Below are 25481 nucleotides of genomic sequence, written 5' to 3'. Positions count from 1 at the left end.
ATTGAGTTGTGGTTTAATTTAGTTGTGTCGTGGTTTAATTTATTTGTGTTGTGGTTTAATTTAGTTGTGTCGTGGTTTAATTTATTTGTGTTGTGGTTTAATTTAGTTGTGTCGTGGTTAATTTATTTGTGTTGTGTTGTGGTTTAATTTAGTTGTGTCATGGTTAATTTATTTGTGTTGTGTTGTGGTTTAATTTAGTTGTGTCATGGTTAATTTATTTGTGTTGTGTTGTGGTTTAATTTAGTTGTGTCGTGGTTAATTTATTTGTATTGTTTTGTGGTTTAATTTATTATTTTTGTGGTTTAATTCATGTGTTGTGGTTTAATTTGATTGTGGTTTAATTTATTTGTGTCGTGGCTCAATTTATTTGTGTTGTGCTGTGGTTTAATTCATTTGTTTTGTGGTTTAATTCATTTGTGTTGTAGTTTTTAAATTTTTAATTTTTTTTGTGAACTTTTTGTTTGCTTTTTACATTTCATTGAGATGTGCACTTGTGAGCCACCGTAGTGAGTCACGTGACTAGAGGAAGGAGAGTCCCGAGAGTCGAGACCGTAAACAACATGGCGCGTCACGAACCTGAGGAGTCTTAAAAACACCTCAGGGAAGAACTGAAGCGTACAACAAACTTAACTAACACATTAAAATAATTTTTACTACATAGTTTCCTAGTTATTGACCGAAGTCTGCAGGAAGTCATAAAATCAGTTAAAGAGCTGTCAGAGCACTGCTATCATATAACTGGTAGGTGTCTCTTTTGTAGGTCGCTTGCTTGCTATCTCCTAGCTTGTGCGCCAATTCAGGGTTGTGTAGATGTAAATTAAAAGTAATATATAGAATTGGTGCATTTTGTTATGTTAAACGTACAGTTTCTGCATCTAAAACAGTTATTTTAAATGTTTCCCCATGCCGTTTGCAGTTTTCAGTTGTCATTTAAGCATTGTCGCCTGTCAGTTACATCATCACAGCCTTTTGTCAGCTTAATGTCAACATTTTCTGTCCTAATTTAAATAATCTCTTTGAGTTTGAGCCCATAATTTATCTGAGACATGTAAGTATAGTGATGTCAATAACACTGACATCACCCACACTAAATGCACGACCTCAGTGTTGATTTTATTTTTTTTCCTATTATGGATTTTTGCATGGAGATATGCAATAAGACGTTAATGTATAAAATAATATCTCCATATTTGGTTGTATTTCATGTTATTCACAAGTATTAGTCTACCAAAGGATTGTTGTGACAGTTTAAAGTCTTTGAAGAAGGGCTTAAATTAGATTTTGATTCTTTTTTTTTATAGATTGTATAATATACTTTGCTTTTTACAATGATAAACACCTAATTTTGAGTGTGATTGCTTGGCTGACAATCCATTATTTTGCAGACAATCGGTCTATGGGCTCTCAGTCCAGTTCTGGGATGTCCGGCCGGGGCTCTGATAACCCAGACCAGTCAGAACCAGAAACCAACCAGAATTCTAACCAGACGGACCACACACAGGCAGAGAGGCAGTCAGAGAGACAGTCAGGATCAGAAGAGGACGTTGACTTGGCACAAGTCCTGGCATACCTACTGCGGAGGTAAATAAATATAAAACCCACATGAGATTCATTTAGGAGATACATCCCCCCTTTTGTTTGCCTTTCGTTTCATTTTGAATGAAGTTAAGTGTTCTGCATTATATCCGCCATAGGGGCCAGGTGCGCCTGGTCCATGGAAGTGGAGCGACAGGCCTACAGCTCGTGCAGTCGTATTCAGACTCTGATGAGGACAGCGATGGGGCCTGGGATGGGCGTTTAGGACATCGATATGACCCTCCTGGTGAGTATTATGCAGACCTTTATAGTCTTTTTCAAAGTTGAGAAAAGATTTCATAGACACTGAATACAGTTCCATTAAGAATAAATATTATAAACACGTATACACATAATAAACACTGCAGTTATGTGTGTGTATTACACTTATCGTGTATTATGTCTTTTTTTTTTTTTTCTCCTTTCTCTCAGTGGATGCCCAACCAGACACACAGGAAGTGGACCGTAGTGAGATCCGCACTCAGATCCTGCTCGCCACTGCTTCCTCAGGACTAAAGGGCAGACACAGTTTCACACATATGCTGGCAGAGGTAAGATAATTCTGTACTTACATTCTTGTTGTACTGGAAAAAATATTTTTTTGTGTTTAAGGAAGCTATATTTTTGCAGCCTATTGTTCATAGAGTATGCAATTATAAATATTAAAAGAGATTGGGATAATTCAAAAGTGTGTTTTGGAAACTTCCTATAAACTAACTGTTTGTATTGTATGCTGAAGCGGGAACAGGGACGGTGTCGAGGATCAAGTTTCTCTCATGGAGAGTGTAGCCTTATTCGCTCGCAGTGAGTGTAACACACACATGCAAACGCTATGCTATAATAATAATGTAATAAGGTTCCATTTGTTAACATTAGTTAAGACATTAGTTAACATGAACTAACAATTAACTATATATTTTTTACAGCTTTTATACATTTTTGTTAATTTATTTAATACAAATACAATTGTTTATTGTTAGTTCATGTTTACAAATGTATTAGTATATGTTTTAATTAACATTAACTAAGATTAACAAATGATGTAACAGTTTCGTTCATTGTTAATTCATGTTAAATAATGTTGTTAACTTATTTTAACAAATGTAACCTTATTGTAAAGTGTTAACATAATGCATATTGGGCACATAGAGCTGTATGCTGTATCCTTTTTCTGCTTCTTAAACGAATTAGTCTTTTTCATATGTCTCATAACAACAATTCATACACTTTTCCTCATAGTTTCCTGCCAAATCATGTGGTTTATAAGGACACTTATCAACAGAAAGTATTTTGTGGAGTCTACAGTGATGATGGAAACATGTTCCTGTCTGCATGCCAAGGTAAAACAAAGATTCTTGAACTGTAAATCAAAGGCTTTGCCTTTACCGTTTATTTTCTCTGCTTACTAATTTTCCGAATCCACATGAGACACAAAAATGTATAATAAAAGACTATCACAGCTAGCTTTGCATTTCCTGAAGGAAATGCCAGTGCTTGCAAAGCAGCAAAATTATTGTGTTAACGTTTTAATGTAGATAAGCTTAGTTATTTTGTAAGCTTGGGTTTTACATAAATGAAATGCTAGATCAGAGCTGCTTTGACATTGTGATGACACTCAGCAGTCTTGCTTTCAGTCGGTGGCACAGAAGTCACTGTGCTGTGTTAAGGCATCTACAGTATATATGGTTAAAGAAATGTAGGGAACACAAGACCAATCATTATTCAGTGTGCAAAAAGTGAATATATTTTTATTTACAAAACAACGTTTTAAAGGAGTATGTACATTAAGTAGTTAGTGGTGAATTAGATTAGGCATATAAAACTTCTCTCAAAAAGTCTCTCATCTTTTACTCTCCCTCATGCCATCCCAGATGTGTATGGCTTTCTTTTTTCTGCTGAACACAAATGACGATTTTTAGAAGAATATCTCAGCTCTGTAGGTCCATACAATGCAAGTGAATGGTGACCAGAACTCAGAAGGTCCAAAAAGCACAAAATGGCAGCATAAAAGTAATCACCGACTCTTACTCTCTGACTCCAGTGATTAAATCCATGTCTTCAAAAGTGATATGATAGGTGATCAATATTGAAGTCTTTTTTACGACTTATTTTGTTTTAGGCAATTCACATTCTTCTTGCATAACACCACCAACTTGTCAGGCAGGAGAATTTATAGTAAAAAGGGACTCCAATATTGATCTGTTTCTCACCCACACCTGTCATATCACTTCTGAATATATAAGTTTAAACACTGGAGTCATATGGCTCACTTTTATGCTGCCCTTCAAAGTTTTGATCACCGTTCACTTGCATTGTATGGACCCACAGAGCTAAAATATTATTTAAATTAAAATCTTAATTTGTGTTCTTCAGAAGAAAGAAAGAAAAGTCAAACACATCTGGGATACGCTAGAGAGGATGGTTCACTCTCCGTCTCTGTTGCGGATGTAACCTGATCCTTCCAAAGGGTGAAGATCCATAAAGCCGCGGGTCCAGACGGCATTCCGGGCCGTGTCATCAGAGCGTGCGCGAACCAACTGGCTGGTGTTTTTACGGACATTTTCAAGCTGTCCCTCTCCCTGTCTGTAGTCCCCACATGCTTTAAATGTCCACCATTGTGCCTGAATAAAAGCAATCAAAAATCACTTGTCTGGCATCCTGTTGCTCTGACCCCCATCATCAGCAAATGCTTGAGAGGCTAATCAGAGATCACATCTGCTCTGTGCTGCCCACCTCACTGGACCCATTGCAGTTTGCTTACCCCAACAACCGCTCCGCTGATGATGCCATTGCATCTACAATACACACTGCTCTCTCCCACCTGGAAAAAAGGAACACATGTGAGAATGCTGTTTGTAGACCACAGCTCAGCATTCAACACCATAGTGCCCTCCAAGCTTGATGAGAAACTCCGGGCTCCGGGCTCTGGGCTTAAACGGCTTGCTGTGCAGCTGGATCCTGGAATTCCTGTCAGGCAGATGGTGGTTAGAATGGGCAGCAACATCTCCTCATCACTGACCCTCAACACTGGAGCCCCACAGGGCTGTGTACTCAGCCCACTCCTGTATTCACTGTACACACATGACTGTGTGGCAACACATAACTCCAATGCCATCATTAAGTTTGCTGACGATACAACGGTGGTAGGTCTGATCACTGACAATGATGGAACAGCCTACAGAGAGGAGGTGCACACTCTGACACGCTGGCGTCAGGACCACAACCTCTCCCTCAATGTCAGTAAGACCAAGGAGCTTGTAGTGGACTTCAGGAGGAAAGACAGAGAACACAGCCCCATCACCATTAATGGAGCACCGTTGGAGAGAGTCAGCAGCTTCAAGTTCCTCGGTGTCCACATCACTGAGGAACTCGCATGGTCCATCCACACTGAAGCCGTTGTGAAGAAGGCTCACCAGCGCCTCTTCTTCCTGAGTTGGCTGAGGAAGTTTGGAATGAACCCCCACATCCTCATACGGTTCTACACCAGCACTGTAGAGAGTATCCTGACTGGCTCCATCACCGCCTGGTACGGCAATAGCACCACCCACAACCGCAAAGCCCAGCAAAGGGTGGTGTGAACTGCCAGACACATCATCGGAGGTGAGCTTCCCTCCCTCCAGGACATATATAACAGGCGGTGTGTGAAAAAAGCTTAGAGGATCATCAGAGACTCCAGCCACCCGAGCCATGGGCTGCTTTCACTGCAACCATCAGGCAGGCGGTATCGCGGCATCAGGACCTGCACCAGCTGACTACATGACAGCTTCTTCCCCAAGCAATCAGACTTTTGAACACTTGATCTCTCACGATCAATATATTGTATCCACAATACAACTACAGTATATATATTTTTTATTTTTATTGTATGTGCATTCTATATTGTGTGTATTGTTTACTGTACATTGTATATTATTATTGTGTTGCGTAATTATGTGTACATTTAATATGTAAATTGTGTTGTGTAAATATGTTGTTTATTGTAAATTGGTATATGTCTCGTCACTGTCATGACTGCTATGTTGCTCGGAACTGCACACAAGACTTTCACCCACTGTTGCACTTGTGTATATGGTCGTGTGACAATAAAGTGATTGGATTTGTTTTGATATCATGATGGCGAGTAAACGATGAGAGAATTTTCATTTTTGGGGAACTGTTCCTTTAAGGTTTGGGAATTCAATTAAATTTCAGAATATCAGTAATATCAGTACAGTGCAAGTCTCACTAAAATCATGTTGTATAAAGGTTATTATCATTTTAGGCAGTAATTTAATTACACGTGCATGTTATACTTTTTTAATGTAATCTTAAACATTATAATTGAATCACGGTAAGTGAAACTCTTTGATAATCAGATATTTCTGCTTCTATTTTAGATCAGAATATCAGGTTATATGACACTAGTAGAGGCCGTTTTGCTCTGAAGAAGACTGTGAAGGCCAGAGACGTGGGATGGAGCGTTTTGGATGTGTGTTTTACCCCTGACGCTCGTTGTGTGCTCTACTCCAGCTGGTCTGACTATAGTAAGACAGAGACAACTCATCCGTAATATTTTGTTGAGAGTACTGATTCTTCTGATGCACGTATGTCTGTGTCTTCCCTCCGTAGTTCATGTGTGCAGTGTAGATGGGGACAATGAAACGCACACCGCTCTGGACCTCAAGTTAGTGTTTCCCCTCATAGTACATTATAGCATTACAACTCAGGTAAACACCCAGGAGCTTTTTTTCTCATGTGGATGACAGATAGAACATCAGAACCATTCATTACTGCATCCATAACATGACTGTGAGCTAACCAAGCTGAAACATGTTGGCAAAGTGAGGTTTGTGTTTATTTTGGTGGATTTATTATATAACCCATATTTATTATAAGGGAGGAAAATATATATAAACAAATAAAGCATTAATATGAAAAATAAACATTCGGTTTTTTTTATTAAATGTTAGGACAGCAACATTTCTTGTCTGTTCTCTTTTGCCTTAGATATGCAAATAATGCCAGCAGCTGACTTTGCCAACGTGTCTTTCAAGACCAAGCTTCTTCTCCCATTAAATTCACATCACTGTCTACACAGCTGCTCTTCGTTGCAAAATATTTAGTGATCATGCTGCATTGTGATAACAAACAGTAATATTTAGCTTTTAGTGATTTTGTCTTGCACTGTTCCACAAGTAAGGTAGTGCTTTGCACATGGAAATTGGTTCATGCTCAAAGGTTTATGTTACCCAAAAATGAAAATTCTCTCATCATTTACTCACCCTCATGGCATCACTGATGTGTATGATTTTTTTCTTCAACCTAACATATTTAAAAAATATCTTCGCTCAATAGGTCCTTAAAATGCAAGTGAATGGTGTTCCGACTTTTGAAGCTTCAAAAATCACAGACAGTAAGTATAAATGTCATCCAAACAACTTCAGCAGTTAATGTCTTCTAAAGCAATATGGTCAATTTTGTCACGCTCAATATTTAAGTACTTTTAACTATAAATCATTGCTTCCGGTCAGCAGCAATATGTGCGTGTGATGTAATCACGTTGGCATTTGAGACATGCGAGAACTGAGGCACGTGCGACACTCCCGGAAGAGCAGTGCTGTTTACAACTGATTAGGAGGAACGCTGTACAGAAGATTTGTTGATTTTGGTTTAGATCTGTGTTTTTATCTGTTTTTAACTCACAATGGTGTGTTTGTGTGCTCATCTTGGATGTCTCAACCGAGAGAAGAGCGTAAGATTACATCTGTAACCTGCAGATGCAAATTCTGACAGGAAGCGATGTTAAAAAGTTTTTCTAGTTAAAAAGACATTTTGTATAAATTTTTTTCACCAAAAGCAATCTTATCAAGTTAGAAGGCATTAATTTGACCGCTGCATGTCTATGGATGACGTTAATGGTGACTGTCTGTGATTTTTGGAGTTTCAAAAGTTGGATCACCATTCACTTGCATTTTAAGGACCTACTGAGCTGAGATATTTTTCTATTTTCCTTCAAATGTGTTCTTCTGAAGAAATAATGTACACACCTGGGATATCATGAGGGTGAGTAAATGATGAGAGAATTTACATTTTTTGGGTGAACTATACCTTTAAGTATTTTAATGTTATTGCCATGGACTGTAGTGATTTCTGTTTAGAGTGTTACTGATGCTGACAGTTGTCTTTTCTTCTTTCAGTCCAGATGAACGGAGGTTCTGTGTTTTCTCACTGGCTGCATCCACAGATGGAAAAGAGATTTTAGGCGGGTCAGTATCTTATTCTGTGTTCTACATTCCAAGAAAAGTCCTTTACTAACCCAGCATTTGTGTACATTAGGATTTTTTTAAATGTATGTGGACGTTTTTTTTCTGTTTCCAATTATTGGTGCACTATTGATTGATTGGTTGAATTCCTCCAATCCATACATAAGTGATTCTCACGAAACCTGTTATCTGAAATTTTTTGTCCTATTTTACTCCAAAATAAACACACGCACAAAATATATATGTATTAAATTGTATTTTGAAAATAAAAGATGAATCTTATTTTTAGGGCCATTTAGATTTTTTTACATTGTGATATTTTCATGACCATTATGCACATTTTAACCTGAAATTATTTTAACCTGAAATTGTTTTTACCTCAATGCAAAAAAAGTTTAGAAGTCATTCTGGTATTCTCATTAGTGCAGTGTGAAAAACAAATGATCATTTAAACATCATAGTAGTACTACCTTGGTACTGCTTTTCATTTTTGCTGATTTTAATTGTAAAATATTTTACAACTGCAAATTTTGTACTGTAATACAGTAAAAAATGACTGTTAAGGTAATGAGAATCATCATTAAAACAATGGGAAGGGAAAAAACAAATCAGCCAGATGCTTTACAATAATTAGAATTGGGGGGCAAATGTGCTTAACTGCCTTAAATTAATGTCACAATGTAAAATGTCTTAATAGTCCTAAATGTTGGTTTCATTTTCTTTATACAAAATATAATTTCATATTTTTTGTATTGATTTTGGCTTAAATATGAACAGGACATTTTCTTGACAGGTTTCATGAGCATCACCCAAATGGCAGGGTCAGAAAGTATCTGGCGCTTGGGGCAATAATGCCACTGAAAGTGACAAAAACGTCCCCAAAATTGTCAATGTGGGGGTTAAACAAATGCCCACATAACACATTTTTTCTAATTCTTTTCTAGGCCTCGGTATCCATAAGATTTCATGAAATGTACAATATAATGACTCAAATAGAGAATTTATCTTAATAAATAGATACAATTGAATTTTATATTTTTTAAATGATTAGAAAACACATTCCCTCATGAAGTTAAGAAATGCCCCTGTAAATCAAATCCAAATCAAATCTAAATCAAAACTTAAATAAAATTGACCATGAATGGAAAAGTTCATTTCTGACACTGCTGTATGGTAAAAAAGTGGATGTTTAAGATAATTTTTAACTGTTCCTGACATTGCTTTATCTCTATTAAACAGTGCAAACGATGGATGCCTGTACGTGTTTGATCGTGAACAAAACAAGAGAACTCTAAAGGTATGGATCACATGTTGAGGAAAGTGTGAACTAGATACTGTGACTTTAGATACTTCTTTTTAAAGGAATAGTTAATGCAGAAATGAACATTTTATAATAATTTACTCACCCTTACAAACCCATATGACTTGTGAAGGACTGACAGCATTAGTCACCATTCAATTTCATTTCATGGAAAAAAGATGCAATTGCAGTAAATGGTAAGTGAAGCCAACAGTCTGTCAAAACATCTCCTTTTGTATTGATCAAGTGAAAGAAAATCATACAGGTTTGGAAAAAAATTGTTGGGGGAGTAAATGATGACTGTTTTTTGTTTAGGAGAAAACTATCCCTTTAACTACTACAGCAGGGGTACTCAGTAGGGCAATTCAGTCCGGACCAAGATCTAAATCTTTGTGCTAGTTATCCGACACCTGGCCATCTAAATTTAGCTTTATTAATCAGCATGTTAGAGCCTTCCACAAACAGATTTGTGTTCTAATTTAGTGAAAATGAATCATGGCATGAAATGCAAGGAAAGCCTTTTTAAGCTTAAAGTAAGCAAACTTACAAACATGCTTCACTGTTATGTAATTTTGTATTTATTTTTTGCAAGTAATGAAATTCTCAAAAATGGTCCATTCAGACTTTTACATTTCTCTCAGGGGACACCCCTGAACCCCCATGCAGTGTTTTTTTATTTATCTCTCAAAAGGTCTCTTATGTCCCATACATATATATATTCTGAATTTCTATTTCAACACAAAATCTGGACTGCTGTCATTCAGTTTCATGTCATTCAAGTCTTGATGAAATATTTAAATCTTTTGGTAGAACGATCCCTCAGACCCCACTAATTTGGCTGTCTCTGGGCCCCCAATTTCCTCATCCCTGCCCAGTTTTGAAGAGACTATTTTGACTGTTTAGGATTTGCTTTTATTTTAATTTTATAATTTATTTTACAAAGTACAAGTTATAATGCATGTAAGCTACCGATTACGATGATTACTTTTCTGGGAAGCAAATGTAGAGACTGGACCTCTTGGACTACAGTTTCCTGGTTACAGTAGATCAGAAGATCACTCTGAATTAAATGAGCTCTTTGAGATCATTGATAAGCTATATATAGTGAGAACATTATTCAGTCATTTAAGAAGCATAACTGTTCTCTCTCTTTCTCTCAGATTGATGCTCATGAGGATGATGTGAATGCTGTAGCATTTGCAGACAGTTCATCACAGCTGCTGTTCTCAGGGAGTGATGATGCTGTCTGTAAGGTATGGGACAGGCGTACACTCAGAGAAGACAGACCACAGCCTGTGGGTCAGCTGGCAGGACACAGAGATGGAATCACCTTCATACACAGCAAGGTATATTAACAATCCATACTGTCCAGATTATATATAGTGGATTCATGCCAAGACGCAATGATTTACATCACTTATGATTTACATTAATAAACTTCCTCACAATAATACAACAATATTATTATTTTAAATAAACATGGCAAAATGTACACCCAAGATTGCAGAACAGCCTTTTACGTAATTAAATAAAAACCTTATATAAGGTACACTAAATGGCCAAAAGTATGTGTACACCCTCTTCTAATTTACGGGTTTGGCTTGTTCAGATCCACCGATTACTAGCAGGTGCATAAATTGAAGCATTTAGCCACGCAATATCCTTTTAAAAAAAAACATTTTCAGTAGTATGAGGCAAATAGGACCAAAGAGCTCAGTGACTTTCAACTTGTCACTGTCATGCCAATGTTAAATGTAATTAGTTGCTCTAGTTTAAAAATTGAGTTAACTGATACATAACTAAACATGTAGTGCACTGAGCAGTAATTGTATGTTGTTCTGAAGGGCGATGCTCGGTATTTGATCAGTAACTCCAAAGATCAATCCATTAAGCTGTGGGATGTGAGGAAGTTCTCCCCCAAAGAGGGACTTGCTGCTTCACGACTTGCCGTCACACAACAGAACTGGGACTACCGCTGGCAGCAGGTTCCCCAGAGAGGTTTGTGTTGCTTACTTAGGATGTCTATGTATAGTAAACCTGTCAGACATATTTTACACATGAACACAATGGGCCTGTTTAATGTTTTTATTTCATCTCTTCTTGTTGCCCTGCAGCACTGAAGAGGCACAAGCTGACTGGTGACACTTCTGTAATGACATACAGGGGTCACGGGGTTCTACACACGCTCATTCGGTGTCGCTTTTCTCCTGAATTCAGTACTGGACAAAAGTTCATTTACACGGGCTGTTCAACAGGCAAAATTGTCAGTAAGTGTGTCCACATAAACCTGACCGAGCAGAGGAGTGGTTTAATTAGCTTTGCAATTAAGAGATATCATTGACATATTAAAGAAGAATCAAAAGTGAATCGTGCCTTCAAGGTGAAGTGTTTCATTTTAATCTGCCTAATTTCCTTGTTTTCCTTCAACTCCTTATGTAGTCTATGATGTATTGACGGGAAGCGTTGTGACCAAATTGTCTAATCATGACGCATGTGTGAGAGATGTCAGTTGGCACCCGTATCAAGTCAAAATGGTTAGCAGTTCGGTGAGTAAACATCGTTTTAATTCTCTTCAATCCAGATCTAATAAACTATATCAGTATTTTTAACAGACTGGATGAATTTTGGTCTGTTGATACTGAACTATAGCTCCTCTTGGCTGTTTTTTCTTCTTTACATTTCTTCTTCCTGCCATGTGTCCTCAGTGGGATGGTGCCATACGTTTGTGGGAACACACACAGAATCACCCTCTGGACAAAGACAGAGAATAAAGGAGCGTGGAAGTGGTGGAGATGACAGCGAAATGTTGATGATGCCAGAGATGGATGGATTTTGGTGCTGTCTCAGCTGATTTAAGAAGAGAAATCTGAAAAAAAAAATCAGAAGAGAACAAATTTTGTGGAGAGAGTTGTAAAATCACATTGATGTTGTATACGGCAGGGTTTTTCAGAAGTATTTTTGTCCGATTCCACGTTGCTCTGTCTGCCTGCAAAACGAAATTCACCATACAAATATTGAAGTTTCAACATAAAGGTGCAGTGACATACAGGAAATGGAGACTTGGAGGTTTATGATTTCTCTTTTATGTCTACTTTATCACCTTTTTCTAAACTCCATGGTGATGGTTTAAAGAAGGTTTAAGCTGAAGTGAAAGATTTACATTTCACAAATCAGAAGAACGCATTATTTCAGAAAGGCTGGACACAAATGCGTTGCTTGAAATCTTACTGTATGTTAACAAAGTTGCTTTACCAAAAAAGCAGTACTTGCTTTAAGTAAATATAGCAAAACAATTTAGATATGATGGATAATTTTCTAAAATTTCAGGAATAATTCTAAATATTGTAAGATATTTTATTGCTGTTAATGTCCAGGATTTGATTTTGTAGTTCAATGTAAAGAAAAAACTTTTCTTTGTGAAAAATCTGGATGTGTGGTGTAAGTGTGGCTGGACACTTTGTCATGTTTCATGGGTGCGGAAGTGAGTTTCTTTATGTGTATGTGTGAGAGTGTTTGCAAATATGTTTCTATTGACACAGATTTGATTTGTGTGTGATTAAGTGTATTTAGAATTCTTTAAGATACTCACTAAATTGTTTTACAAGAAGAATTAAACTTATGCTCACAACTTTATATTTGTTTTAACTCTAAATCAAGTCCATTTGTATTTTAAAGGAATATCCCGTGTTTATTACAAATTAAGCCGAATCAACATCATTTGTGGCATAATTTTGATTACCAAAAACATTAATTTAGACTCATCCCTCCTTATCTTAAAAAAAAACAAAAAAAGCAAATATCTGGATTGTAGTGAGGCACTTTCAATGGAAGTAAATGGGGACCAATATTTTGGAGGGTTTAAAGGCAGAATAAGAAGGTTATAATAAATAAAAGCACTAACATGAATTCTTTTAAAACTATTATCTAAGCTGTAAAGTTGTTTAAATCATAATTTTTTTTACAGTTGTTTTAGTGTTTGTTGACTTTACATCATCATATCAATGAAGTAGTAAATTCACACAGAAAAGGTTAGTAAGTGTAATTATCACATTAATTCATGTTAACACTGATATTGTTTATGACTTTTGAAACAGTGAGTATTTTAACATACAAATTGGCCCCCATTCACTTCCATTGAAAGTGCCTCACTATAATCAATATTTTGTTTTGTTTTAAGAAAAGGGGGAGCAAGTCAAAATACATTTTTGTGGTAGTCAACATTTTGCCACAAATGCTGTCGATTGAGCTTAACTTGCATTGAACCCAGATCATTCCTTTAAGGTGAATTGAAAATTGCAATTGACAGTGTTTGTCAAGCAATTCGTGACAAGATCAAAGTTTATATACATTTTGTTTATTACATGGACAAGATAAAAGGTTGAGAAAAAAAAAAAACACCCTAAAAGAGAAAAGCATGTTTATTACTGTAACTGTAGGTCAAAATGGGGTGAAAGTACATATTTGAATTGATCATGTTATAAATATTGGGGAGGGGCCCCATCCTCCCTGGAATCTACACCCCTGCATGACTAAAAGAGCCAACCTCTCATAACCTGAACAATGTCAAAGAAACAATTAGAAAAAACAACAACAATGCATTCACTAAATAGTGGAAATCCATGGTTTTAAAATGTGTATTTCTTTTTTTCTTTTTCTTTTTTGTTAGATTTATTTAAAAGAAAACCTGTTGGTAATACAGACGCATCATTTATATGCATCTTAAGAGACTTTATAATTAAACAAACCATTTTAACCACAAGGGGAATGCTGCTGCTCTGTTTTATATCAGAAACACGGGCATGGGGTAGAGCAAGCTGATAAGAAGGGAATGTGTTGAGCTGTTTGGAGCCAAAATGTTGTCAGGGACCCTGGGTGAGAGGGTAAATGATGAAAACTGACAATCCAGCAGGTCGTTCTCAGCTGTAAAAACAACAGGGCCAATAACAGACCCCTAGAGCAGAGCAATCTAATTGGTCTTTTTCTGAATTTATACTGTTAGTCTATTTGTTGGAAATGCATTGGAAGTACTGCCCAAAGCAAAAACAGATGGATCTTTGTGGGCTGATGGAGATACTATGGAGGATTCAAAACTCAAGCATCAAACTTCTACACTCAGCTCTGGTGGTGGTTACTGATCTCACAGCTGGAGTACTTGGTCATTTGTTATTCAGACAGCATTTTCATTTCCTTCTTTCTGTGATAGTGTTGTTTGGACCTGTTCTGAGTCTCTGGGTCTCCAAGTACAGCATATTTGGCAACAGGAACCACTACCTGTACAGGCAAGATACAACTCTTATTTTAACAGTTACTGCAACTTTATACCTGAGTTGCTTCTTATAAAGATGTTATTACATTTGTTGAATGTGAAGTTGATCTTTTTATTTCCATCAACTGTTACATTCATGTATTGTAAAATATCCTATTTTATATAAAATTGTGTTCAGTGCATGTGCCTTTGCAATCTGATTGATTTCTTGTTCATTATGATTGTTGTGATATTTAGGGTATTCCTGCATTCATGCTGGGGCTGGACCTGTGTATTTTGTGGCTCCTTCGTCTTTCTTCTGTCATACTGCATCAGTAACTCCCTAATTCAATCTATTCGTCATCTCTCTCGGCTTGCTGTGGCTGGCATTCTCTGGTCTCTGTTACGCAGTGTACTCTCCTTTCTAGTGGATGCCTCAGGAAGCTGCTTTGAGACACTCCATACCACCACAAAAGTCCATGGGAACCCCATGCAGCTCCTAGAGTCAGAAACAGTCATTAGAGGCCCTTTGTTGCTACTCAGACAGGAAAAGGGCAAAGCAGCCTGCCTTAAAGCAGGGCTACAGTGGCAGGGATGTGAGGTATCTGATGATATCTTGATTCTGTGCTTGTGTTGTTTGATTCTTGCAGAGGAAATTGGTGTTTTCAAACCATGCTTGGCTCTAGGGAAGCCTCTAGGGTTGCCACTGAGGATACTGTTCCTGCTGTGTGTGTTGTTGTTAAGTCTCTGGATTTTCCTGATTCTCTGCTTGCTGGCACACTTTCCAGAGTTCCCCTCCCAGCTGGTTGGGGGAGCTCTAGGGTATCTGGGGTGGAAGGGACTTTCTATGGGCTGGTACACTTTGAAGCCAGACTGGTGCTGCCAGTGTCTTGGAAGACCAGGAGCTTTGTATGTGTACACCACATGTAATATCCATCAAATGGGCACAAAATCTTAATTTCAGATACTTTTGAGAGAGGGTCTACAGTGGGCCTAAAGGTATTTTAGGAATAGTTTAGCTCAAATTATAAATTCTGTCATATTTCACTCCCCCTTAAATTGTTCCAAAACTATATGACTCTCTTCAGTGGAACACTAAAGGTGATCTAGGCAGAATATTAACCCCAGTCACCATTTACTTTCATTGAATATTTTATTTTATTTTTTCCATACAATTAAAGTGAAGTGTTATTGGGGTTGTCAGTCACTAACATTCTGCCTAACATCTTCTGTGTTCCATGCAAGAGAATCATATGCATTTGGAACAACATGGGTTCTTCTTCTTACTGTTTATAATGTCATAACAGGGTATTTTCATGTCATAATTGGGCCTCTAGGATGTCACAATGGGGTTTTCATGATGTCATAATTATGCCTTTATGATGTCATAATGGGGTCTTTAAAATGTCATAATTATGCTTCTATGATGGGGTACAAAATGATGACAGAAATGTTATTTTTGGTTTAACTATCCTTTTAAGTAATCCTAGCAGTTACAACAGGTAAAGTTCATCACAATTACTATGAACATGTTCCACAATGACTACAAGGATGTGTCCAAATAATTTTGCCTTTTGAGCATCACACACATTATTTAGCTTGAAAAGTGTTTTGCTGTATTTCTTTACAATAATGGGTCTTGGTTTGACATTTTGCTTTATATTTATAAAGATATTCATATGTTTTAAGTGTGGCTTAATTTTAGTGTTTAATTTTAGCTGTTTTTTTTTTGTCTTGGCAAACACCCTAAGAGTCCTTCTCTTATTAAAAACCCTGTTGTCTTGTAAAATACCCTAATGCATGACTAAGATTATGAAAAGACATGTTCTATGTTCGATTCAACATGAAACATGAGCGATGTTACACTCTGTATCACAACTTTATTGTGTAAAAACATTATGATACAGTAGATCTTTTCTCAGATGAATGAAATTGAAGCTCTAGTCAATGCACTGTGACTGTAGATGTGAAATACAATATGACATGTTTCACTTTCAGCAAAAGTGTGTATGTGTGTCTGTGACTATTCAGTTCAGGTTGGCTGGGGTCTCAGTAAATAAGTGCTTTAGATGATAAGTCTCCTCTGGGTTTCTTAATCTTGTCAAGATTCTTGGTGATAACATCATACAAGACAGCCTAAAATTGGAAAGAGAATGGTTGAGAACAAACACTTACAGCCAATGAATTACAACTAAATTACTGGTGAATTACAATTTCAGGCCTTTTACCAGATATATAAGTATCAACTTTAATTAATTTAAAGTTATGTAAAAGCCCATACTTTGTACCATAAGATGCATAAATATTTGTCTAGAGTCTGAACTCACGTAAGTGTTGCGAATCTCCAGGACTGCGATGCGTGTTTCACAGTACTGGTTCTTATCCAGTTCATGGACAAGCTGCCTGAAATCTCCCTGATGTCATGCAGCAAAACAACACATTACCAATAAATCAAAAGAATCAAATCAGAAGAATTTAAGGCATCATTCAAACATTTCTTGAGAACTTATAATAAAAAAAAAGGTTTAAAAGCACTGATCAATTGAATCTTGTTCAATGGATTCTACAGACATTTTAAATATTTTTCACTAGTTTTAGGATAAAATCTGTAATTGTAGATTCTGACAAACAGGGTTCCCACCCTTTCTGACCAATTTATTTCCATGGCATTTCCAGTCATTTGTAATTATTTGTGGACGGTTTTAAAAAATTATTTGAATTCATACCAATTTGATATTGAATCATTTAAAGCAATTTGTGAACAGTTTTGACTAATTCATTTAAAAGATCAGACTAAACAGAATGATTCACTGACCAATCTGATAACACTATGAAATATGATTAAGTTCTCTACACAAGAGCAATATCTGACTCATGAAATATTTTAAAAATACCTATTTATAAAATAGAAATATATATATATATATATATATATTCACTCAAGAAATCTCCATTACTTTTCCCTGACCACTGAGATTTTATTTATTCAAATGACGTTTCAGGCCTGGAAAACACCATTTAAAATTCCATTATATTTCCACAAAATAAACTGACCACATGTGGCTGTTTGGAAGCCTTGGCTACAGCATCTCCCCTCTCACTGTAGTACCTGATTATAACAGAAATACAGTGACAAATGAATCACAGCGCTGCCAACAATCCACATATTTACATGTTGATTAGGTTAACAAATCTGAAATGTTTTGAATAAAAACATGGCTGTTAATGCCGGTTTTAAAGGGATTGTTCACCCCAAAATTGTAATTATCTGATTATTTACTCACGCTCATGATATCCCAGGTATGATGTTCTTTCTTCACCAGAACAAATTTGAAGAAAAACAGACAAATATCTTAGCAAATGAATGGAGATTTCTCTTTCGAAGCTCCAAAAATCACAGACAATCACCATAAATATCATCCATACGACTCCAGAAGTTAAATTAATGTCTTTTAAAGCGACATTAAATATTTAAGTGCTTTTTAACTAATACAACAACATCCAAGCTGTCTCTCGTGTGATGTATTCACGTTGCCATAGATACAGCTGTAATCTTATGTTCTCCACTCGGTTGAGACATCCAGGATGAGCACACAAACAAATCATTGTGAGTAAAGAAACAGATAAATACAGATCCAAACCAAAACCAACCAAGCTACTGTACAGCGTTCATCCTTCTCACTTGTAAACAGCGCTGATCTTCCGGCTGTGATGCAGGTGCGCCAGTTCTCGTGTTTCAAATGTCAATGCGATTACATCAAACACGTGTACCGCTGCCGACCGGAAGCATGATTTAGAGTTAGAGAAAAAAAGTACTTAAATATTAATCTTTTTCGCACCAAAAGTGATCAAAATACTTTAGAAGACAATACTTTTATGGCTGTAGTCGTATGGATGATGTTTAAAGAGAAATCTCCATTTACTTGCATTTTAAGGAACTACTGAGCTAAGATATTTTTCTTCAAATGTGTTCTGGTGAAGAAAGAAAGTCATACACACATGGGATGGCATGAGGGTGAGTAAATAATGAGATAATTTTCATTTTTGGGTGAACTGTACCTTGGTTGTGATGCTGTCTGGTCTCTTACTTAGAAATCTGTGTCTGGAATCCCTCGATCTTGGTACGAGTATTGGTTAGCAATTCAAAAACTTTTTCCTGTGGAAACATTATATATTTTTTTAAAGTATAAAATGGAATAAGATTATCTCTAATTTAATCTAAATTTACTGTAAAATCTTTTTTTCACAAATGTCTTTAACATAAGCTACTGCTGACTGACCTGTACAGCAACTCCAAAATTGTTCCCATCTTCAATTTTGGGGACCTGTAACTGTATCCACATCAACACCTGCACAAAGGTTGAGCAAATATACTGTATTAAACTATGCTAAAACATTATCACAACACTCTAAAAGTCTTAAACATGCGCCTGTCACAGGGGTTTCTAAGAACAAAGCAAATCAATAGTTTGTTTAGTTTAACTATAAAAATGTACAAAATAAAATTGCTTCCAGGTTGTGGATTTTTAAGATTTACAAATTTTTGTTGTATGACAACCTAAATTGAGTAAATTTTTTTGGTTTCTCCTCTTTTCTCCCCAATTTGGAAAGCCCAATTCCCAATGCACTCTAAGTCCTCATGGTGGTGTTGTGACTCGCCTCAATCTGGGTGGCGGAGGACAAATCTCAGTTGCCTCCGCGTCTCAGACCGTCAATCCATGCATCTTATCATGTGGCTTGTTGAGACGTAGCGCGTGTGGAGGCTTCACACTATTCTCCGCACCATCCACGCACAACTCACCAGGCGCCCCACTGAGAGAGAACCACATTAGCGCAACCATGAGGAGGTTACCCTATGTGACTCGCCTCTCCCTAACAACCGGCCCAATTTGTTTGTTTAGGAGACCTGGCTGGAGTCACTCAGCGCGACCTGGATTCGAACTCGCGACTCCAGGGGTGGTAGTCAGCGTCAATACTCGCTGAGCTACCCAAGCCCCCCAAATTGAGTAATCTAAATGTTAAGTAATTAACTTTGATTAAATGCTTTACATTATGTTCAATTCATAACAATTCATAAAATGATAAAAAAATTTATACAAATCTCAAATGTGTAAATCTTAAAAACAGACGATATATAGTTTTAAAAACTTTTTTTTTTTCTTGCAGCATCACAAATAACATACTTGCAGTTTGAAACTGAGCCATCTAAATCCTTGTGTCCAATAGGTGACACTAATGTTGTAATGTTCCAGTTATAGTGTTTAAACCTCACCGTGTTAAGACACTCCTGTACAGTATGAATTTCAGGCTTGATCTGTTTGATGAGTTTCTTTACTGACTCATTGCAGGGGATGGGACCACAGGGAGGGCCTTTCAAAACAGAATTAACACCATTACTTTTAATGTGTGCTCCAGCATCAACTTACATTGCAAATCACTTTATTTTCTTAGGACAGAGATGAATACAATACAACACAGAAATTCAAAATCTATTCCAATAATTCAAAAGGCAACTGTGTTCAAGTTGAGAATTACACCTACTGAGATTATATTTAGGGGAATTATCTACCAATTAAAACAAGAACAGAGCAAGTAACATTTTCAGTTATGAATGAATATGGAAATGGAAAATGAAACTGAAAATGTTACTTGCTCTGTTCTTTTTTTCATGGGTGGAGGATTTATTTACCTTCATCCTCTTCTTCTTTAGCCCCATCCTTCTTTCCCTCTTTGGCCTCTTTCTGTGTGAATATTATGTCATTAATGAGCTTAAGTCTAGTTGGTAACTTTATCAAACCCCAAGCAGGTATTGATGCACAATACAGTAAATCAAGAATCACCGAACTTATAACGTGTTAAGGTGAATAATACAGCTTTGTTAATAATAAAAGTCTTATTATTGCCTCTTCTTTCTTCTTCCTCTTGAGCTCTTCTTTAGCAGGGTCTGGGATTGGGATTTCCAAAGGAGCCTTGATGACAGACAGATCCTTCAGACTAAAGGAACCCTAAAGAAAAATAATAATAATAATAATAATAATAAAACAGTATGTATATATATATATATATATATATATATATATATATATATATATATATATATATATATATATATATATAAAACATAAATACAAACACCAAGAGCATTTTCCTCTCAGGTTCCTTATAATCTGTCTCTGTAAAGTCATTGTGACTGAACGTTGACAGTTGCTCTCTCATTATAGGGGTGACTTCACCTGCAACAGTTTGTCCATCTCTGCCATCTTCTCTGGGAAGAGGCTCGAGACCATCTGTTCAGCCTGGTGAAAGGGATTTAAAATGTTTCTTTACCAGGACAACAATACAAACAATAACCATGACATGGACACCCCTTAAAAATATTTACCATAGTTTCCACTAAAGTACCATAGTTATTACAGTTATTGTAAAACCATAATAAATTAATATGGAGTTTCCTTCAAAACAGTGTGAAAGTCTGCCATTCTGTTTGTTTATTGATATCATGACAGTGGTGGCTGAGTTTAAACTTTAACTGAAGTAATAATAAATAACTATGGTATTTTTGAAGAAATTATGATTACCATGGTAAATATTTTGAAAAGTATTACAGAGGTAACTGAAGAAATCTGTATTTACCTCCTTGGTCATTTTTAGGGCAAATCCATCCACCTGTAAATTAGATCATACGTGTTATTCAAACTTATCACACACACTTAAAACACAAGTACCACAAGCTTCATGTTGATAGATGGTCGACTCACAATCAAATATTCTCACCCAAACGACAGTCAGAAATAATTATAAAGCAGCTTTCATGCCTTTAATGCGTGAATTACCTGTTTTTTAGACGCGGGACTCATTTCTAAGGAAGTCATTGCTGCAGAAAATCGAGTCGATTTACCTCAGTGCAAAACTTTATAAAACCTCTATGCAAATAAACTCTTATTTAATTTATTTATCCCACTAGATGACGTGGGATCTAAATGCGACAGAAAAGTAAATATCCAGTTATTATCGACAACACGACAAACCACTGTTACTCAGCACAAAGAATGAAAATGAAAGTGAATTTAGTGTTCAATAAATATTTCAGGATATGACCAGAAGGAGGCGACACCATTACATCGGAAGCAGGCGTTGTGTATGCGAACTAGAATAAAAGTCCTACTAATTTGCAACTATATAATAGGTAACCGGGTAATTGTGGTTGTTTGTTTGTTTTGAGTTTTGAACTATTTTTCTTGCCTTATTATTATTACCACAATAAAGTAAACAACAGTATACAAAAAATACAGTAGTGGCCCAGGGGTTGGTAACACAACAAAATTAGCAAAGCAAATGAAAGCTGAAAACATAATGGAAGTCACAACAGAATGGAAATAAGCCACAACAAATTCAAATTAAGCCACAAAACAAAATAAATAATCCACAACACAATGAAATGAAGCCACAAAACAACATAAATAAACCACACAACTAAATTAAGCCACAACACAAAAGAAATAAGCCACAAATTAACTAAATTAAGAAGCCCACAACTGAAATTAGCTGAAACACAATCAAATAAATCCACAAAACAAAATAAGCCACAACACAACTAAATGAAGCCACAAAACAAAATAAATAAGCCACAAAACAACATAAATAAATCACAACACAACTAAATGAAGCCACAACACAGTGAAATTAATCCACAACACAACTGAAATAAGCCACAACACAACAAAATGAAGCCAAACAACAGAAAAGTGTACCAAATTTTGTAGTCAATTTGGAGACACTTTTATCTAAAGCAACAGTACATACAACCTGGTGTTGCTCAAGGGTATAATTTAAATATATTGATCATTTATATATAATGTACATATGGAATATAGATATAATGAACTCATCATGCACACATGTTGTAATATACAAAAAAAAACAAAAGGCTTACAACATGTACTGCATTCTGGTCAGACACTTCACATGACTTAATAAGGCCTACGGAGACAAGGTCAACCCCACTTCCTTTGTTAATAACTGACAGACAAAAGAAAACAGTACTATAATGTGTGCTGTACTTTGTTATGCAAGAGAATCTTAAATCCCTGATTTATTGCTTGTATTGCTACCAATAATGGACACAGACCACACATAAATATATTCTCTATAAGGAAATATAGAGAACACTGTGTGCTAATTTCCCACAGTACAAATATCAGAGTACACATACATTGTGTGCAGCCAAACAGATCTAATCAATAAAATCAAGATTAAAAGAGACAAGAATAAAGAAGATGTTTATTTTTGACTTTCCGTTCGTCCTCTGAACAGTTTACTCTCTTTCGATCCACTGTTAGATATCTATTGATGAAACAGTATACCTCTGTTTACAATGTACATGGGGTGTTTACATATCAAAGGTTATTCAACACCCTACTCATCTCCTTGATGTCAAATTGAACAAAACATTTTTTATTTTTTGTACATAAGTGTACAAAGTAATTTAAAATTAGTCTAGAATCAAACAATAACTATTTGCGAATGTGTGTGTGTGTGTGTGTGTGTGTGTGTGTGGGCATGTTTGGGTGGTTTACGAGGACAATTGTTTAGGTTACAAACTGGTAATTACAAGGGTATTATGTGGTTTATGAAGCCATTTCTAGTGTCCCCATAATTTAAATAGCTTAAAAACATATAAAATTATGTTTTATTGAAAATGTAAAAATGTTTTTGTGAGGGTTAGGTTTAGGTGTTGTTAACATATGTTAGCACTTAGCTAGGCATTAGTAATATGTTTAAGCTCTTAGCTAGGTGTTGCTAGCATGCATTAGCATGTTTTAGCACTTAGCTAGGTGTTGCTAGCATATGTTAGCATATTGCTAGCTTGTTCCTGGCATTATTTAGTATGTTGCTAGTATGTTCCTAGGTGTTGTTAGTATGTTGCCAGCATGTCTTAGCATGTTGCTAGGTATGTTCAGCTACAAAATCAGATATCAGAAGACTACAAAGGACAGTTAGGACTGCTGAGAGGATTACTGTTTGCCCCCTGCCCTCCCTTCAAGAACTATACACTTCCAGAGTGAGAAAAAAGGTTGGAAAAATCACTCTGGACCCCACTCATCCTGCCCATTAACTTTTTGAACGGTTGCCTTCTGACAGTGCATCAGAGCACTGAGCACCAGAACCATAAGTCACAGGAAAACATTTTTCCCTCAGGCTATCCATCTCATGAACAGTTAAAACTGCCCCATTGAGCAATAATTATGTGCAATTCACAGTCTAGTCTTTATATTTATCCAACACACCTACCTCTTCTGCCATTACGTTCCCTTGCACTGTATATAACAGATTTGTATTTAGATGTGCACTACATGTATATATATATATATATATATATGTACATGTATATTATATATATATATGGTTTTGTATGTCATTAATTTGTACTAAAAATAAGTAATCCTGTATTACCTGACGTTTTAGTATAAAGATAGATTGTTGAAAATATTTGAAAGCTTATGAAGCAAGGTAGCTTGCAATTCATCATGCGTCTAGCATGAGTCAAGATCAAGTTAGCTAAAGTATGACACAGATCAATCTTTATGGCACTATATTTCACATGCTTTGCAGTTATGTAAGCTTACCTTTCCAATAAGAAGAATGCCAATTCAGGGTCGGATTTGATCCCCAAAACCGAACGAAGTTCCCTCCAGGAATCAAATGCCCTGCAGGTGTTGTTACAAGTCGTTTGCCACTGCGAGGATGATCAGCTGTCCTTCCTGTCTCCCTGTAGCGCTGTCTTAGGTGTCTCACAGTACGGACATTGCAATTTATTGCCCTGGCCACATCTGCAGTCCTCATGTTTCCATGCAGCATGCCTTTATGTTTTGTTGAACAAGCATGGAAAACAGAACTGCAGCCAGCTACCTGTAGCTCGCACTTGAGCACACACTCCATAGGGACGTGATTGAACGAGCATCCAAAACAATGATGTAATATAAAGAGACTGAACGTGATCCACCGACATCATGCTGACAGATGAAGTAGCATAATTAAAATTACACAGTTATGATGGTTTTACTACAAACTTCGAGACTAAACTAAAACTACTTATCATACTGATACACACATACCGCTACATACTACTGAACTATACCAGACAGTTTACTGTTGCACTGCACTGTTATGTTGCACTATTGTATGGTTTGTATGTCATAATTTGTACTAAAAATAAGTAATCCTGTATACCTGACTTTTAGTATAAAGAGAAGATCGTTGAAATTATTTGAAAGTTATGAAGCAAAGTAGCTTGCAATTCATCAGCGTTAGCAGGCAAGATCAAGTTAGCTAAAATATGACACAGATCAATCTTTATGGCACTATATTTCACATGCTTTGCAGTTATGTAAGCTTACCTTTCCAATAAGAAGAATGCCAATTCAGGGTTGGATTTGATCCCCAAAACCGAACGAAGTTCCCTCCAGGAATCAAATGCCCTGCCGATGTTCACTCTAGTTTTCGCTTGACCACAATCCCGTTCCCGCTTAGCCAGACGGGATTCAGTAAATAAATGTTATTTGTTTTCACTTAGTCTGAGATTGTGTAAGAGACGGTGTTGGAGCAGGACGTTTGCTGGATTCCATCTCTAAGATAACGTTACCTTGTGTTACAGTTTGTTGTCACTGTTGAATAGCGGAAGAGAAGCTATTACTGTCTGAGGCAAGTGTAATGGGAGCCACTGATAGATAGCTGTGCAATGTGTATAAACCTCACTCTCCTGACCTCAAGAGGTGCACTAGCGACTGATGCTAGAGGCTGTAGCCTATAGCCTCCTTGTTAGCACACCTGCCTACCATGCCGGAGATGCCGGGTCGAGTCCCGTACAGTGCGGGTAGAACAGGAGTGTCACACAAGCCTCTCAGGAGCGCGCATAAACGTCACATCCTTTGGATGAAAATCAGTCTACAAGCTTTAATAGGCATTCTAGGAAGTCCAGGAAGTTGCGTTACAAGCCGTTTCATTACATGAAAATTGTTACATATTGCACCTTTAATGAGAATAACAGTATACTGGCTTTCTCAAGCCAACATAAGAAGATGTACAAAGTAACAGATCAAACAATGTCTGAATGCATTTA

General features: G+C 36.5%; 3 protein-coding genes across 3 annotated transcripts; 2 read left to right on the top strand and 1 right to left on the bottom strand.

Moving 5' to 3' along the window:
- The first annotated feature begins 544 nt into the window (after positions 1-544).
- Positions 545-12747, top strand: LOC127634778 (DDB1- and CUL4-associated factor 11-like). Its single transcript, XM_052114461.1, has 15 exons — positions 545-741; positions 1386-1581; positions 1695-1822; positions 2008-2126; positions 2315-2379; positions 2815-2915; positions 5952-6098; positions 6184-6238; positions 7752-7820; positions 9057-9114; positions 10278-10463; positions 10962-11115; positions 11232-11384; positions 11557-11663; positions 11823-12747. The coding sequence occupies exons 2-15, from the start codon at positions 1397-1399 to the stop codon at positions 11886-11888; spliced, it is 1593 nt and encodes a 530-aa protein (XP_051970421.1). The 5' UTR covers positions 545-741; positions 1386-1396; the 3' UTR covers positions 11889-12747.
- Positions 12748-13979: 1232 nt separating this feature from the next.
- On the top strand, positions 13980-15332 carry LOC127634779 (fat storage-inducing transmembrane protein 1). The gene is made up of 2 exons (XM_052114462.1): positions 13980-14396; positions 14621-15332. Exons 1-2 carry the CDS (start codon positions 14131-14133, stop codon positions 15318-15320), a joined length of 966 nt encoding a protein of 321 aa, XP_051970422.1. The 5' UTR covers positions 13980-14130; the 3' UTR covers positions 15321-15332.
- Positions 15333-16349: 1017 nt separating this feature from the next.
- LOC127634781 (proteasome activator complex subunit 1-like) lies at positions 16350-21417 on the bottom strand. The gene is made up of 11 exons (XM_052114463.1): positions 21196-21417; positions 20996-21028; positions 20596-20658; positions 20266-20367; positions 20052-20103; positions 19635-19732; positions 18643-18711; positions 18451-18518; positions 17417-17471; positions 16690-16776; positions 16350-16498 (listed from the first exon to the last, which is right to left on the bottom strand). Exons 1-11 carry the CDS (start codon positions 21232-21234, stop codon positions 16412-16414), a joined length of 753 nt encoding a protein of 250 aa, XP_051970423.1. The 5' UTR covers positions 21235-21417; the 3' UTR covers positions 16350-16411.
- Between the last annotated feature and the right edge of the window lie 4064 nt (positions 21418-25481).

This window comes from Xyrauchen texanus, chromosome 42 (genome assembly GCF_025860055.1).
Source record: "Xyrauchen texanus isolate HMW12.3.18 chromosome 42, RBS_HiC_50CHRs, whole genome shotgun sequence".
NCBI classification, from domain to species: Eukaryota; Metazoa; Chordata; class Actinopteri; order Cypriniformes; family Catostomidae; genus Xyrauchen; species Xyrauchen texanus.
The sequence above is the reverse complement of the archived record's forward strand: the minus strand, read 5'-3'. Positions and strand labels throughout refer to the sequence as shown.

Bases quoted from the DNA above. Each gene is read 5' to 3' on its own strand.
- LOC127634778 (XM_052114461.1), top strand. From the start codon at position 1,397: ATGGGCTCTCAGTCCAGTTCTGGGATGTCCGGCCGGGGCTCTGATAAC. The intron at 7,821-9,056 runs GTCAGTATCTTA...TCTATTAAACAG, and splicing joins GGAAAAGAGATTTTAGGCGG to TGCAAACGATGGATGCCTGT. The intron at 9,115-10,277 runs GTATGGATCACA...TCTTTCTCTCAG, and splicing joins AAAACAAGAGAACTCTAAAG to ATTGATGCTCATGAGGATGA.
- LOC127634779 (XM_052114462.1), top strand. From the start codon at position 14,131: ATGCATTGGAAGTACTGCCCAAAGCAAAAACAGATGGATCTTTGTGGG. The intron at 14,397-14,620 runs GCAAGATACAAC...TGTGATATTTAG, and splicing joins AGGAACCACTACCTGTACAG to GGTATTCCTGCATTCATGCT.
- LOC127634781 (XM_052114463.1), bottom strand. From the start codon at position 21,234: ATGACTTCCTTAGAAATGAGTCCCGCGTCTAAAAAACAG. The intron at 20,659-20,995 runs GTAAATACAGAT...CCCTTTCACCAG, and splicing joins CCCTAAAAATGACCAAGGAG to GCTGAACAGATGGTCTCGAG. The intron at 18,712-19,634 runs GTGAGGTTTAAA...ACCTTTGTGCAG, and splicing joins TACAGGAGTGTCTTAACACG to GTGTTGATGTGGATACAGTT.